Source organism: Apaloderma vittatum, unplaced genomic scaffold (assembly GCF_000703405.1).
Source record: "Apaloderma vittatum isolate BGI_N311 unplaced genomic scaffold, ASM70340v1 scaffold10858, whole genome shotgun sequence".
Lineage (NCBI taxonomy): Eukaryota > Metazoa > Chordata > Aves > Trogoniformes > Trogonidae > Apaloderma > Apaloderma vittatum.
In genome coordinates this window covers 56,982-74,586 of record NW_009730295.1, presented here as the reverse complement: position 1 = coordinate 74,586, position 17,605 = coordinate 56,982, and the positions used below count along the sequence as shown (strand labels likewise).

The 17,605-nt window shown below is 41.3% G+C and overlaps 1 protein-coding gene across 2 annotated transcripts in view; it reads right to left on the bottom strand.

Annotated features, from left to right (window-relative positions):
* Window positions 1–17,605, bottom strand: part of LOC104277944 (sodium channel protein type 5 subunit alpha-like) — a 175,476-nt gene that overhangs the window by 106,249 nt on the left and 51,622 nt on the right. For both annotated transcript variants that reach the window (XM_009874761.1, XM_009874762.1), the window contains exons 8-11: window positions 14,729–14,870; window positions 13,111–13,308; window positions 9,061–9,243; window positions 6,285–6,686 (exon numbers count right to left, since the gene is read on the bottom strand). In XM_009874761.1, the coding sequence (XP_009873063.1) occupies window positions 6,285–6,686; window positions 9,061–9,243; window positions 13,111–13,308; window positions 14,729–14,870 (925 nt within the window). The remainder of the gene's footprint in view (window positions 1–6,284; window positions 6,687–9,060; window positions 9,244–13,110; window positions 13,309–14,728; window positions 14,871–17,605) is intronic.

The following is a 17,605-nucleotide window of genomic DNA, read 5'->3' as shown; positions in this document are numbered from 1 at the left end:
GCCGGGCAGCCTCTGTTTGGTTGTAGGGAATACTCCTATGCTCATCCAGGAGGACATGGTGTCTTTCTCAATAGAGCAGTAAATCTATCACATTGTCGGCTTGCCATTAACTGTAAAGTCTTTTTCTAAGAAAAAAAAGTTCCTACCCAGGTGAATTGCTTAAAATTATTGAAGTTACTCAGGGAAGCTTATGAGATTTTGTTCCTGGTAAAGAATAGATATGGGAGGTTTCTTTTTTATTATTATTTATATCAGACAGCTCATAGTCACACAAGGAATTGGCAGTTTTTGCACTCAGATAGAGAGCAGTTCCAGGAACTGGACAAACGAGGCAGCATAAAGGCTATTATCATTACAGAGGGAAGATACATAGGCAGAGTTGTTCACCGTACTTATATTTCTATAGAAATTAAAGCAAAACTAACAAGTGTCCCTACTTATGCAAGTACTCTCCTTAAGATCCTGATGAGAAATCACAATGGAGTTAAACACAGGCACCTCCAGCAGGACAAGGTTATTTTTGTTGCTCCCTGATTGACTGGAAATGTTTCTCCTCAGGATTAGCTAGATTCTATAGGGAGAAATATACTATTCCATAATTTACATGTAAATGAGGATGCATAACACTGCAGAATTATTTTCTTCTGAGTGCCTACAGTTCTGAGCCATGTCAAAACTATTATGTGAAGAAGGGCTTACACATGGCAGCATTTTAAAGACCACATTTGGGAAGTGGGACAGGTTTAATTTTCCTTGTGCAGTAAAAATCTTCTCAAGCATAAAAAAGAGGTGGACAGGCCACAGCATGAACAATGAGCCCAGGAAGGCGCTAGCACAGATACTTAATGAGATTGAAGGTGACCATAATAATACACAGCATTAAAAAGAAGCCATCTCATTTTGTGGATGCTTGATTATTTAAGGAGATGGGCTGTAAACTGGAGCAACTTACAATGTCTGTGTCAGATCTGAATGATTTATGCTTAGGATGTGCTAAAGGAAAGTTTGAAATGAGCAGAAACTACAGCCACGGTGACAACTCTCTGTGCAACAGTAGCAGAGGACTAGGTAGCCTTCATCCATAGTATTTTATTGGTGGCAATTGTTGGATGACCTTTTTTTCTGGGTCAACAGTTTCCAGCATGGAAACTGCTAACACTTTCTTTTTTCACCAGTCCTGTGGCAAAGTAAGAAGGAAAAAAAAGAAATTTTACCTCTGGGCAGTTTTAGGGTCCACAAGAAAATCTCAAAGCAATATGATCAGCAAAACAGCTTTATGCTTAGTGGCAACAAAAGAAAAGGTGGGGTTTTTATATGTAAAAAACAACAACAAAAAAGTTTATCTAAAGATAAGCTTCAAAATCCTTAGTTCAGCACCTCAATAAACAACCTAGCCTTTCTTAAGGGCTTGTTCTACACCAGTTTTCACTCCTGTTAGGCTAGCAATACGAAGCATTTCTAGCTTCCTAAAAGAAAAAAAAAAGTGTGCATGACCAAGAGAAAATTCAGGAAAGGTTATGTGTGCAAGAGGGAGAACCTGGGTATCTCCAATGGGTGATCCCGCTCTGCTCCTGGGCTGGTAGGAAGATCTGGTGACCAGGCACACCAGGAAAACAAAGCAGTGGTGATCATCAGCAAACAGCCACCTCCACCATCTTGCATTCACATCCCTGCTACCTCTAATCTTCAAAGTAATTGGAAATTCATGCTAAATGACAAACCTTGCAATTTCCCTGCGAAATTTTAGAAAGGGCTCCAGGTGGCTTTAGGAGGTTAGAGGGGATGCTGTCATGTATTTCTTAACCCTTGTGAAATTCTTGACAGCCACAGGTAACATCTTACTCATCCTCATCAGATGTCATGGATAAACTGAGCTCCACATAACAGCTCATTTAACTTAATCCAATTCCATTCAAACAGATCAATGTCTTGTGAAGAAAGATGTTGTTCTAATCTCTTAACTAAGAAACACCAAGACATGATAGAGTAGTATATATCTACAAATAAATACTATGAGAAAGTGCAAAAACTTTAGGCTGTAGTGTACTCTGAAGTTATTTACACAATGTATAAAATTTCTCTAAAAAACCCATGAAAATCAAAACTCCCATGTCAGTGTTTAGCAGAAGCATAAAGCCATATGATTTTTCAAACTTTTCAGTCTCAGGTCAAACCAAAAAAACTTAGGACTTTAGTCACCAAACCCTGCTTGTGTTTTATTTACACTGGGGTAATTTTGATGAAATCAGCAGTTGCACCACTTCAAGAAAGCTGATATGAGAACAGGACCAGCCCTAATTCAGTCAGGGCACAGCAGAGATTTCCCAGAGAAAAAGGACTTACCATGGGTGGTTTGGGATGTGCCCTCTACACCCCTCAGACTTGAACACCTGATGCTCTTCACATTCAGGTTAAAACTTCTCGACCCAGAGCCACCTTTGTGGAGGGTGTTTGCGGATCATGCTTTCATCTTGCACTACTTTGCTTTTCATACGATGTCAGCAGGCTTTCTAGCTTGAACACTGCAGTATAGACCCTCTGTGCATCCAAGGACAACTCCCCAGTAAAGCTGCCACCACTTCTTGTGGGTGCTCTGATATGGCATGGGGACATCAATGAGTGTAACAAAGTGTGCAGAGATGAACGGGTTCCCTGCAGAGGACAGGATGCCTCTCCTCTTGCTTAGGCTGTGCACTGAAGCCCCTGATAACTTGGCAGAACTTGATGCAGAAGACTGCGTGGCCAGATGTCATTCAGCATGGACCACGTCATCCATGACCACCAAGCCTCAGGCTGGCAAGCCTGATGGGCCTAAGCACCATTCCCTGAGATTATTTGAAATCTCTCCTTTTTCACTAGTATTTAGGGAGTAGAGAGCAGAGATGCAAAGTCCAAGCAAACTTGGTTTCTCATGAAAATACGCTCACATCAATCTGTGCCAAACAGCCAGGGGCATCTGAAAAGCATTTGAAACGGCATTTTTTAGCTTATGTGCTCTTCTGCAGCCAAGTGTCAGGAGACCACACATCTGAGTCACCAGCCTAAATTGTGGGATAATCTGCAGCAGCTACGTCTTTCATGGGAGAAGGCACAAGCTGCACAGATGCCTTCATGTGAGCTCAGCTGCCACCCACAGCCGTTCCCGTGCGCAAACAGCCCTTGGCTGGGACAAGGGGTAGCAATTGCAATGACACAGAGGCATTAACGTTGTTCTCAGCTACTTCGCCTGGGGTAAAATCTCCAGGCTAAATTTGCTAAAACTGATCAGGCTAAAATTCTCAGAAGTGGCTAGTGACTTTCTGAGCTTTCCCTGAGAAAGCTTAGGAGCACCCGATTTGAAACCTATGGTCTGCTGAAGGACTGCAGGTTGGAAACTCAAAACCAGAGATGGTCAGATCTTGTCTGATGTTTACTTTGCCTTTTGAACCAGCTCTTCCAAGCTTTCCCCAAATCAGATTCAATGGTCTCCCCACTCCGGAGCAATCAGGCAAGTCTATGTTATGCTTATCTGGTACTACTACAAGGATGATCAATGGACTTGAGCATCTCTCCTGTGAAGACAGACTGAGAGAACGGGGGCTGTTTAGTCTTGAAAAGAGAAAGCTGAGAGGGGATCTTATTGATGTATAGAAATAGCTGAGGAGTGGGTGTTAAGAGGAGCATGTGGGTCTCTTCATAGTGGTGCCCAGCAATAGGACAAGGAATAATGGGTATAAGCTAGAACATAGGAAGTTCCACCTCAACATAAGGAGAAACTTCTTTACTGTAAGGGTGATGAAGCCCTGGCACAGGCTGCCCAGAGAGGTTGTGGAGTCTCCTTCTCTGGAGACTTTCAAAACCCACCTGGACACGTTCATGTGTGGCCTGCTCTAAGTGATCCTGCTTTGTCAGGGGGGCTGGACTAGATGATCTTTTGAGGTCCCTTCCAATCTCTAACATCTTATGATTATGATTTACGATACTAAGCATCACAGAGGGACCTAAACTAATGATGTAAAACATGTAATAAATAACAGCGCCATGATCAGTGGGGTTAATGAGGTAACTTCAACTTCACACTGTAACATCTTTCTTTTGCCCCCTGAAACATATCAACAGCTTATAAGAAGAAGCCTGAGCTGATAAACTCAACTTCAAATTTTGACAAGAGAAAGGCAAAAGTAATCAAACCCAAAGCCTAGAAGTGTGTTGATTTATCTCTGAGCACGCTGAGGTGTTAGATTTCCTATTTCCTTTTGCCTGCAGCTGAGGCTGCACGTTTGTGCCAGCACTTATGGTTCCTGTAGCGAATACATCTGTAGAGCAACGGGCTTCTTGCCAATTAGCTTTTAACTCCAGCTCACATTTTCTGGATAGATTAGACACCAAACCCATTTTGCAGAAGACACAACATCTTTCATGTTGCATCCCTGAATGAGCATCTGTAACTACAGTCCCTGGGTGTTATTTCCTAGATGACCAGGGAACTGCCAAGTGATGTCACCCACCCAGGCCATTCAATTTTCAACATCCATTTTTTAAAAAGGCAGGAAGCGGACAAATAAAAAGAAATGCCAGCAGAGCTTAAAGCTTCCCTGTCACCTCAGGGCCAAATTCTGCAAAATACCAATATTTCCTGTGAAAGGTTGAGTGCTCTCATGCTTTGTTAAGCTTTTTCTGACAGCTGGGAGAGCCTCAGCTGCCTGTAGAACTGCTTTCCTTAAAGGCAAAAGGGGCACTGCTCACCTACTGAGGCCTTTCTACTTCAGTTTTTTTAAACAGATGCACTAACTTTCTTCTACTGTTTCTTTATTTTGCAGCTGCTTTTTTTTTTTTTTATTTGCTCCAGTCTAAGTTAGTAAAACTCCACTATCTGCAAACAGCATTTCTGTTGCTCAGCTGTCTAGTGACTGCTCTCAGGACTTCAGAGAGTAAAAATTCCTAAATGAACAAAAGTGTGACTATCTGGAAAAGCAGCAACAGCCTCAAAACTGTCAACAAAACAGATAATTCTCACACCAACCAGGTTCCCATGCACAGCACGGGCCCTCCTCTCATGCTCAGTGTGAGAGTCTATTTGCAGGACCACAGGGAATGCCCAGGTAGGTGAGGAAAAGAGTTCATTCCAAAGCTTGAAAGGGAAGAAGCTGCCTGGCTCTAAAGAAAAAAGGCTACTTCTCAGTTTACTGATAAACTGACACCACAGCTGGGATCCATCTCACTCGCCTCTCTCTTCAGGAAACACTTTGCCTAATACATGTTAGAATCACATTTGCTTATTTCCTCACCAACTTAATCCATTTTTGGCACCTTGTAACTCTGAGTGTGCTTCAGCTCACCTGACTTCAGACATGTGCAACATAGAGCTATTCACCTTGGGCTCCCCTTTTAGTTAAAGTGAACCGAAAAAGGCACTTTCAGGTAGAGAGATTATGCTGACCCATTTTTGATCTCTAAATAGATCCTGCCCACACTGACTGTAGTGACTAGAACTCCATTGCATTACAGACTGTTGAGATTGATAAGCTCCAGTGTAGGTTATCTGTATTAAAAAAGACAAATTCCCACCATATTAAATGGGCAAACCCTCCAAAATCACCTTGCCTGTGTAACAGCTATTTCAAAACCATGATCTCATGTTTTTTCCAAGTGAATTGTGCATGGGTCATAACGGTATCAGTCCTAATAGTTTTATTCACAGCCTTATTGAATATTTTGCAGCAGTGGCGCTTTGCAACAAAGATTCTGTCAATCTGCAAAAGGCTTGAAGTCTGTTGATCATCCACTCATCTTTCATGGGCATTATTTGAACTAGATATAAACCCTTCTGAGAACTACCTTTGGACTGTAAGCTACTCCACAAGTACAGAAGACCAGAGGTTAGATGCGAACAGATAGCAACCAGTGGGAGAAGACGTAGTCTCAAGATGGTAAGGCTCACACTGAATCATTTTTAAAGCATCGTTTTCTAGCCCCAGGACAATGTCAGATATTCAAGTGTCAAAATAAATCGACTTAAAAACACCCTTACAAGAAAAAGAAATTCATATCAAACCCAAGATTTAGGTGTTTCCCTCCAGCCAGCTCTGAAGAGTAAGTCTCACCAGGAGTCACAAACCTTTCTTACGTGGCACCAGACACACAATTGTGTGTCTTAGCCCATTGTCTTCCCACCTTGTCAAGGATGGTGGGTCTGGGTTTCTCTCTGTAGACCACATATCGGGTAAATAAATTACAGCAAACTCCAACAACATTTAGAAGGAAATGACACCGTGAATCACATACAAAAGTTATAAAGTACTCACCAGATCGCCTGTCCCAGGTTTTTCCATAATAACTGGGGGGAGCAGTAACCCTGCAGGAGAAGTAGGGTCTGGGTTGAGTGCCCCGGTGCCTCCTCCTATCAGGGAAACCACACCATTGCAATCCACTGAGCTGTTCCTTTTGCCCGTCTGGGTGTAGTTGGGAGTAGGAGGGTGAGAACTATGGCTCACTTGACTTTGCACGCTTGGACGCCTCCCAGATCTTGGAATTAAGAGAGAGCCCCGGTGGCTTTCATTTTCCCCAGCAGTGCTGATCTCATCATCGGCAAAATCTGTTTCGGAGCCAGTGTCTCTGCCACGGAGTCGGAAACTGAATATGCTTCCGTGGCTGGTTCTGCGCTTCACCAAGTTTGCACTGGGACCATAACTAATGCCAAGGAGAGTCTAGAAACCCCCAGAAAGGAAAAAGGGGAAAGAGAAACAACATTTTGCAACATGTTTTCAGGAGCAAGGAAGGTCTGGGGAGAGCAGTAAGTTCCATGTTAAATCAAGTGCGTCAGAGAAAGGCTTAATTACACGTATTCAACCTTTGCAAAGTTAAAAGGTTGAATAGTCATTCCTAGCCATTAGGTATTCATCTAATACTTGACAGTTAAAGATGTACTGAAATAGGAAGGGTCAAGGTAGCATTCATCTTGTAGCGTGATACTTCCTTTGATTCTACTCCCTCCCCCATCTGATAAGTGCCAAAGGACCTGGGATGGCAGCACAAGGAGTGGAAGACAGGAGCAGGGACAGGGATCCAGCTCCAGTTTATCACATTATCACACATCTTCATAACAGCTAGGGAAGGAACGTTGCAGTGGGAGAAGAAGAGATAAAGAAATAGGGCAGGAAATGAACTGCAGGGAAAATGAGAAGAAGAGGGAAGAAGAAGAAGCAGGATACGACGGAAGAAGGTGATAAAGGAAAAAATAAAACAACAAAAAACAAGAGCAAGAAGAGGGATATGGTTTACTAGTTTGTAAAATGATTATCCCATTGCACATGGTTGCTTTAAGGAGTAGGTAACCTCAGAACACAGCAGTCTTCCTCACACTCAAATATCACCCACTCTGAGGTCAGCTAGTGAGAGTGCAACTCTGACGGAGCATCAGCAAGATGTAGCCAAGGACTAAACACATCTAAACTCTGACAGTAAACAGGATGTTCAGGAAATGCATAAGGAATTCAAGACCGTCCTTTTCCCTTGTATCTGAAGAGGAAATGATTGGAGTAAGAGCATTTAGGCAGAACATACTTTTGATTTTTCTGGCCTGTACAGAATTTTCAGCTTCTTCAGAACTTTCTCATAAGCCAAGTGTATATGAAGCGAGGTCAGATCTCCACAGCACCCACAAACCAGACAAACCAAATGAAGCCCGATTTCAGTTCGCGCTGTGGCTCACACCACTGAGTTACATAATGATGCTATTTTGTGACACTGGTATAAGGAAGAGTACAAAACCCAGGCCCCTTCTAAACTAAAAACAACCCGTTTGGGTTGCTACGAAATTAGAACTGGTCAGGAATCCACGTCTGGGTTTCCATGGCACAGTCATTGAGACTAATTTCTGATGGCAACACAATTCCAGCTGCTCAGATTGCATCTGAATGATGACTCAGCCTTATTCCCTCCAACCATGCCAGACACAGCCTTGCAGAGAAGATTTACTATAAGCTTTGAAATGTGTCTCCCATGTTTCTCATGCATATGACATCCAGGGGCGAAAAGTGAAAACAAGAAATGTTAATCTAAGAAACAAAGTGGCAATGCACAGCTCCAATCCACGGTCATTCTGGTATGTGGTGTCTTGAAATCCATCCAGAATGAAGCTAAAGAGCAAATTTAGCTTTAATGAAGGTGTAATTTGTAACACGCCCCACTTGACCAATGAGACAACAACAAAAATCACTGGATTAAAAAATGTTTGTAATTTACAGAAATCCAGCTCTCGTAGATTTTGTGAGCTGGGGAGTCATTAATCGGTCACATTTACTTACATCACTTAAATGTTTTCCATGAGCTTTTTATGGCTGCCAAATATTCCTAAATTCACCACCAACAAAATATAAAAAGACTTAGCCCATTACATGGCTATTCAAAAAACCAAAACAAACTGATTTAAACTTTGCCCTCAGTAAGCAAAGACAAATTACCTGAAGCTATTTATGATCATTTGATACATACAGCATGTGCAGATTCATATTCATGCATGTCAGTAACATTTACATAAAACCCCATTTAACAACAGTCTCGCTCTAATTTTTTCCTGCAATAGAAAGTAGAAACAAGTGCCACAGTTTTGACTTGAAGGCAACTAGCAAAGGAATAGAAAAACATTAATAATGTCTTTGTCTAGTATTTAAAAAAAGCCTCAGAGAAAAGTTTCCTCCTTTTCTCCTTCTCTCTTTCCTTTTTAAGCTTTGCAGGTTTCTTCTAAGACATTTTTATCGCTAGCAGGGATAGGATAGATATAATCAGATGAGCAAAATTAAAGTAAGAAAATAAACCAACTGTGGGCAATCTTGAAGTGAAAAAAAAATTGAAAAAAATCGAAAAAGAATGTTTAATGGGCATTTTTAATTTGTTTTGAAAATAAAGTGGTACTATGTTTCCTTCCACTGTTCTAACACAGACTGTCTGCAGGTCAGTCATTGTATTAAATACCTGATTCTTCATCAGAGCTGCAATTGTCATCTTTAATTGCCTCTTCAGAACCTGGCCTATCCAGCAAAATACAGTGTGGAATAAGTGACCTTTCAGACCATAACTTACCATTCTCCTCTGACCATCATCATAGTCACACTTGGGATTCCTTTGGTCCTCCCCATACTCTTCTGCCCCCAAGGATTTCTTTTTCTTTCTTTTATTTCTTCTTTCCTTCGCATTTTTGGATGCTAAAGGTGACATTTCCAATGAACTGAGAGACATTGAATCAATTCCTTTAGCGGCTAGTGCCTAAAACAGAAAATGGTACAAGGCATAAAATTTGAGTTAAGGATCACAGCGAGAGCTAATAAGTACTCTGCTCAGCAATTATATTTCGTTTTAAAGTTGTTTAGGACATAAATCAAAAATTTCAGGTGGTCATTAATTGTAAAACTATCTCACAGGCCTGGAACTGGTCTTAACATGTTTTTAACCTCTACATTAAGCCATAGGAAAATAAACAACAAGGAAGACCATTTAATAGTACAAATGCACACATGCAGGTCTGGCACCCAGCCCCTGTGACAGAGCATTAGGAATGGCTGTGTAAAATAACGTGATTTATGTAGAGCTCACACACAAGATGCTTCAACATTTCATGAGAGGAGCAGATGTGTGCACACATCTCTGGACTAAGTCTTCTAGTGCCTGCCAAAAAAACCCTCAAGATGAAGAACTTCAGATTAAGGCACCCCCTCCTGGATTTCAGCCCCTTGAACCAGGAGGGCTGGACAGGAGGGCAGCCAAGCTGGCTGCCAGGATTTTTCCTCCCTGATCACAGAAGGATGCTAGGAACAGCAGGCAATTCAGCTGGCACGTTTTTTCGTAAACACTTATCCCAAGGAGCAGCTCAGGCAGCCTATGATCAGAGATGCAAGGAGAAAACCGTGGGCTTAACTGGAGATAAAGTGGACTTTACTTCACCTTGTGCATCGGTGCGGGGCTGTCTATCTGGTGGGATCGCTGCAGGAGCTGACTGATAACAGCCCAACTGCTCGAAAACCCAGCAGAAACCGCACGCGAAAGCCTGAGCTCACAAGCCACAGCCTTGGAACCAGCAGAGCAGCCAGGAGGAAGAGTAGGATGGGTGCAGGGAGGAAGTCGCAGCCCTTGGGTCCCCCTCCCTGGTGTGGGCGGGAGGAATGAGAGGGCTCTGAGCATAAAGCACGAGGTCAGGTTTGGAGGTGCCGGCGTCTCAGTGGTAGCTGCATCAGTGACCTGGAGACAAACCCACTTGCAGAGTCCCCAGATGAAATACATAAATTGAGTGAATTATTAAAAAAAAATAATAAAGAAGAATTATAAAAAAAAAAGCCTCTCCAGGTTCCCACGAACAGAAGAAACGGATGAATCCTCAGTGCTATTGTCTGTAAGCCACTAGAATCAAACAGGCAATCAGCTCTCTGCAGCAAAACACTCCCTTCCTCCCACAGGCATCAGTCCAAGGAAAGTGAAGGCACTTAACAGTCGTGTAAAGAATCAATCATATATTTCAAGGAGTAGCGGTAGCTCTATCAAGCTGAGAGCACAACAAAACTTAATTCCTGTGGGAAATATCTTTCATGAGCAAGCTGCTTAGAGCAGAGAGGAGGAAGGCTCAGACATTGGTCTAGGCTGTTCTTTCTTCTTTTTTCTTTTTTTTTCCGTGTCAATTGATTTAATTGTTATGCTGAAGTGCTTTCTCTTCATAAAGATTCGGAAAGTCTTCTGGTGTTAAGTTCAAGCTTAGGAATGTGTTAGACCAATTGTGTAAATTGACTGACAGTCCCTAAGCAGGCTTATCAATTATATTTGTGATCTCTTTATACTCCACAGTGTAAAAGCAGGTCTAAAAAGTTTTGGTTTTCCTTTCTGCTTGCTGTCATATTTCATTGATCTAGAAAATATTGTAGGTTGTGCTACTAAGTATGCTGTATTCTTACTGCAAAATAAGATAATTTTCAGTTCCTTGACATTGTCTTACCTAATGCTTGCATTGAACTGCACCTGCCCTGTGTACCTTTTTTTTAGTTACTGAAAAAGGATTTGGAGTAAATTGATTGTCAGGGCATGGAGCATGTGCTCACATCCTGATTACCTACCATTTCCAGCTGGGTTCCTGTAGCTGGACTATGTTCTGCCCCTCGGGCATCACAAGCCATAACCCGCTACATTAACTCCCAGGGGCAGAAAAGATGTGTGGGACCTTACATGTCTGTCAAGGATGCGTGGTGGGTGAAGGATGGGACAAAAGCTTAGCTCAGACAAGCCCTGACATGGGGATTATGGAGGAGATGGGACTTGAGGCAAGAACTCAATGGTACAGTGAGAAAGTCAAAACCAAGGTCTTGATAAAGGTTTGGAGAGCAAGCTTATAACGGAGTAGCTCTGACTGGGGTAAGACGCCTGAGGAGGACATCTGAAAGCTGCATGGTGTGGCCACACAATTCACTTTCCTCTTCTTCCAGATCTCTAATTTGAAACGTTGGGGGTTGATTTGCAGAATTACTGGGCTTCACTAGTGAACACAACGGACCTCAATTTCTCTACTCCTAAATTTCATTTCTGTAAGATTAGGATAACTCTCCAGATTACAAATACAAGTCAGTATTTTTGAAGCACACAGAGTCTGAGTAGTGACAAGAGGCACTGTAAAATCTCTGAGAATGTTAGTCATTTTGTCTTTGAAGCAGGCTTGGAATGCCTAAGTCGGGAAGTCTATCTGAGCTGGCCTAAGGCTACAGAAGGATGAGAAAGCAAAGACCTGTTCTTGAGTCATGCACTGTCCATCCTTTGCACTGAATAGGGCATGGGAAAAACGAGACATGGCTGGCTGAAGTAAAGACTATGTTATAAAGCATACAGACAAATGGGAACAATTTAGGTTTTCATAAGCAACCCTCATTTTGACACATTCTGACTTTGAGCGCTTAATATTCCTTTTTTTTTGGTGTACACACAGGCTTAACTGAAATCAAAGCCCTTAAAGGGAAATTCTTAAGTATCTTTAATTATAGCTGGGGCTACCAAAGTTGACTGTTGTTAGGAAGAGCTCAGCTGGAGTCAAAACACATGAAAATTTGTATAAAATAGGTATGAGTTAGAGCTCAGTTTGCTCCTTTAGGTTATAGCAGAAAGTTTATATGTTCGAAGTGCCTGTATATGGACTAAATTGTCTTTACCTACAGAAAACTATCAAAGAGGATCTTTTAAAGCACTTAAATGATATACAAGCCTCTACTAGCATTTTGTTAAGGGTGAATTGCATTTTCTATTTTCCTTCCAAGAATTTAAATGGGCTTTGGATTAGGCTCTGAAGCTGTATGTGCCCAGAAGAAAATTATGTATATTAATTTATATTGTGCATCAAGGATTTACTTCTTGGAACTACAGTGCTACATGTTATTTCAGACTAATTTTCTTATTGTCTTCTTGTTCACAGCACTTAAAATGTTCTCTTCAGCTGTTTAATAAAGACTTTCTACCCCCCACATGCAAATTAACTACTGTTATTAAGGCTATGTAACTACATCCACCATTTGGCCTCGCTGTTTTGTTTAAACTTAAGATGTAACATTAAATCTATATGCTTTGCATAATTTGCTAAGCTTAAACTCAAGATCTGCCTGTTTACTTGTTAAGGAATGAAGTTTATGTGTTTCAGACAGGTTATCCTATAGTTTTATATTTATTATCAGGCAGCTGGATGCTCATGGCAGTTTGAATGAGGCAGTGAGGAAGTGAACACGAGCTAGAGTGGTGGTGGAAGAAGGTTCAGCTGGGGGTATGGCCGAGCTGCCAAAATAGCTGTTTTGTGCTCAAATGCAGATGTAGTTATACCATCATTAAAATCCCTTATATGCCAACCGATATAAATTCCTCTGGTGGCACATGTGGTACAGCTAAACCAGTTAAACTCTGGATATGTAAAACCTAAATGCTTCCAATATTAGCAGGAAGAGATATCGTTTTTCTTTTAGAAAGAATTGTAACAACTCTGCCCAGGACAATAAACATTAAGCTGGTTTCAAGGGAACATTTTCTTTGGTCATCACATCGCAAGTTACAGAGATCAGGAAGATCAAGGTATCATCCGTTCAATTACCCAGGGCTGATCATGTTACATAGTTTACTGACCTCCTGCTCTTTCTTTAACATCTCCATGGCTTCCCGAAACTTTCTTTCCTTCTCTTCTGATTCGGCAATAGTGGCTTGGTTCTGCTCTTCATATGCCATGGCCACAACAGCCAGAATCAGGTTGATAAGATAAAATGAGCCCAGAAAGATGACCAGCATAAAAAAAAGCATGTAGATCTTTCCAGCAGATCTGAGAGTCTGTAAGCAGAAAACTAAAATCATTATCACTTGTTCACAATGCTTTGTTAAAATATTGTAAAAGAAAGAAAAAATATTTTAAATACTTTTTTGAAAACTTTGATTTACAATATAATTGAATTCAGCCTCTGTTAATAGCCCAAACAGAATCCCTTTGATGACAAATGACAATCACATGCAAGGAAATAAATTTTTATACCTTAGTCAAAAATCATGTGCCTTGCAGTAAAATTAATTTCTAAAAGAAGAACGCTTTACTTCTCTACCAAGTGTCTTCACTGGTATTCTTTTAGAATACAAAATCTTACAACCAGTTGCAGTGAAAGCTTTCCTCATATAGCTCAATCTACTTTTGTCCAGTGGTTAGAAGCTTCCCAAGTGAGATTCCTGTTGTATCTCTTCAGATGTCTACAGTCTAGAACTCTTACAGTCAGTGGGGAGAAAAAGATGCTTTTTGGGTGAAACTCATCTGAATGTTATTTAGTTAAGAAGGATAAGAAGAACCAAACTTTGGACATTGCTATAGAATCACAGAACTGTCAGGCTTGCAAGGGACTTTACCCCCTCTCTGGGCAACCTGTGCCAGGGTCTCACCACCCTCATGGGGAAGAACTTCTTCCTAACGTCCAATCTGAACCAATCCATCTCTAGCTTCAATCCATTCCCCCTAGTCCTATCATTACCCGACATCCTAATAAGCCCCTCACCAGCTTTCTTGTAGGGTACACATGACTAAGTTGACTCTGATCCCACTTGTGTTTCTGGCTGTCAGGTGTTCATGATGAAAAGCTGGCAGCAGGGAGAACTGGAATGGGCCAGGTAGTCTCGCCACTTGGTGAATTTGTGTTCATTATCATGCTTTGCAAAATCACATATGGCAAGTACACTGGTGCTCCTCTGGTCCATTTTTGAGCTGGACTCAAAAGATTAGTTCATGCTACAGCAGCCACCAAAAAGGTCATTAAGGGGTGACATGGTGATCTTTTTTAAATGGTGAACTTAGGTTGCCCAGAGAGCAGGTGGAAGCCCCATCCCTGTAAGTTTTTAAGACCAGGTTGGATGGGGATCTGAGCAGCCTCATCTAGTCGAGGATGTCCCTGCCCATGGCAGAGGGATTGGAACTAGATGCTCTTTAAGGTCCCTTCCAACCCTGACAATTCTATGATTCTAAGAACTCCACTGAGATTCAGCTGAATTACACATTCAAAGTGTCGTTGAGTACTGATCTTCCTCCTTTTCAAACTCCCAGTCAAATGTCTTTTGGTATCATCACTCCTAAGGAAATAAATTAATTGCAAGAATTGATGGTCCTTCTCCAGAACACACAGAGCACAGTTTACCTAAGAAACAGCAATTCTTTCTTGTCTCTATATTTTTGGATATATAACTGAAACAAGATGATGTGCTTACGGTCTCATACCTGTTGATAAAGACGTTCCCAATAATCTTGAGTCATAAGACGGAACAAAGAGAGAAAGGCCCAGCCAAAAGTATCAAAGCTTGTGTAGCCATGGTCAGGATTTTCCCCAGCCTTCAGACATATATATCCTTCAGGGCATGCGCTGCAAAACAACAAAAACAATATATGAAATGCATCATAAAATGACTTCAGCATGGAGAAACTGATTTCCAGGGGAACATATTGAATGGTCTTCGTTAAAAACACAGATCTTCAATGGTAAATTCCTTCACTGGACAAAAAAATGGGAAATGGTTTACAATACTGAAGAACTTTGTAATTTTATTTTTCCTTTGAAAGGCCTAACTGGAAAATGGTAACAACAGCTCGAGCTGCAATGGCAAATGAGCACTGAGCATTTCAAATATTTGGAATAGACTGGAATTAGGTACATAAGTATGACTTTAGTGCTTAAATATGGTTTTTCTTGGCACTTAATCCTAATTAAGAATCATAACCTTGGTGTCTCCTCTTACAGTTGTGGGTAATACTATGATGGTGAGCCTGCTTTTTTGGTTCTGTAGTCTGACACTGGCTGGACAACACCAGTGCAGGCCATCTGAGCATCATCCTGATTGCTTGCTATGCCTGACCTCGCACTCACCCCTTGCAAGGACTAAATCTTTAATCTAAGAAACCCAGCCCTTTGTTCCACTCACCGTCGTAGTCTGAGGTCATGACATTTTTTTCTGTTTCTGCTAGGAAAATGTTTCCCTTGTTTGTCTTGCAGATTCACGTATTAAATGCCCTGCAGACAGCATGAATTTCACTGGCTCTCATTAAACTTTGAGATGCTTTACAAGGAATTTTCTAGCCCCATATGCCAGAAAAGAAAAAGGGTGTTCTCAGTGTTACTATGTAAGTACTGAATTACATCATCAGGTGAAGCACAAAGGAGAAGAAATCCCAGGTCAATGAGCAATGTTCTCTCCCCAAATGTTGCAATATCATTAATCAAAAGACCTCACACCTTTGGCCTATCTCAGGTTGCATTCCAAACACAAGACATTCCCCATCAGAAACCGAACACACGGAGCAATATGTGAAGGCTTGCTGCTCTATATATCACAGGAAGAGACTATGAGATCAAGGATGATGCCAGTGTCCTGGAGTCCTACAGTTTTTGGGAATTTGTTGTCTAGGAATCATCCAACTAATTGGAGAAACAGGTCTCAGCAGAACCTGCAGTTATGTCAGCTCTCTCCGTTTTTCTTATGCTTTAGAGACGAACCCCATGCGAGTTGGTGCAAATTCTAGCTGGCACAACCAGGGACAGTTGAAACAAGAGAAATTGTGATAGCACTTTGTCAGAGATGTAGAGGAAGACCATCTTCCAGGCAGTGTTTTGATAACAAAACAATGCCCTCTGTCCTGTCAGATGGTGAGCTTGGTGTTTTGACTGTCAGATGTGAGGAATCAAGGTTTTCTGAACTGCCTTGAGATAGGATGATTACTGTAATATCCAGCCATTTTAGACACATCACCGGTCATGCAGAGTGTGTCCAGTGTGTACAGCTTTTAACTTTTTTTCTTCTCCCAGCAAAGCCCCACAGAGTGTTTCAATCACTGCTACTTTTTTATGAAAGTAGAATATTGTCAGAAATTGAAGTGCAAATTAGTAATATAAATAATGCAATGTAGATTTTAAAATGCCACCCAAAAATCAAATTGACTCCTGAGAAAGCAGAGTGTGTTTCAGTGTGAAAATCAAGGAGGGCTTTTTTTTTTTAGATATCAGTTTTGTACTGATATATATCAAATCTCTGCAGCACAGGACAACAACTCGGTATTGCATGTCACGATGAAAATACACTCTTATAGGTTTTGAAGTTATACAAATCTATGGTGTCAGCCACCAACATTAGACATTCAACAACACTTTAAGAAGCTTAATGTAATATCATTAGTCAAGCACAAATTTTTAAGTAATTCTGCTTTGAATGTGAAAAAGGAATGCTGAAGCATTGCTAAATGTGTGCATATCCTTGTTTGCAGTAGTCTTCAGAAAAAGCAATAAAATTTGAAAAGAACAGTTGATGTCTAATGAATTAAATGTAACATGCAGGTGAGAGTATAAGTGATTCTTCCACCTGAGGTAGAATCAAGCTAGGTTATATCAGCTGAGAATTTAGACAATAGTAACTATATCTCACAAAGAAAGAAAAAGAGAGACACTTATTTTCTTCTCTGCCAAATGCCTCCTTCTAGATCTTTCCTGCTCTGACTACCTATTGTTTCCTGGTTTCCCACATTTGAATAAAAATTACCGTATCATTACTGATTTAGAAGAGAATAAAATGCAGAAATCTCAGCTTTTTTTTTTTCCCCTAAACTATGCAGATGCACTCTGAATCTCTCTTGTATATCCATATCCTTTTCTGAGGCAGCCTTTTCACCAAATCTCTTCTCTCCCAAAGGCAGCATCTGCTGTCACTTTCTGCCACAGAGACCTGAGCTTTCTGCCTCTGATCTGTGGCTGCAGACAGCCTTTGGATATTCAAGAGCTCTGAGAAATGGATCCTTTGGGTTCCTGAGAATCATAGAATGGCCTCGGCTGGCAGGGACCTTAGAGATCATTTATTCCAACCTCCCTGCCTTGGGCAGGGACGCCTCTCAACTAGATCAGGCAACACATGGGGACCGAACGGGGATCGATCATAGAATCACAGAATCATAGAACAATTCAGGTTGGAAAAGACCCTTGAGGTCATCAAGTCCAACCATTGACCCTATACTACAAGGTCACCCCTAAACCATATCACCCAACACCACATCTAAACGACACTTGAACACATCCAGGGATGGCGACTCAACCACCTCCCTAGGCAGTCTGTTCCA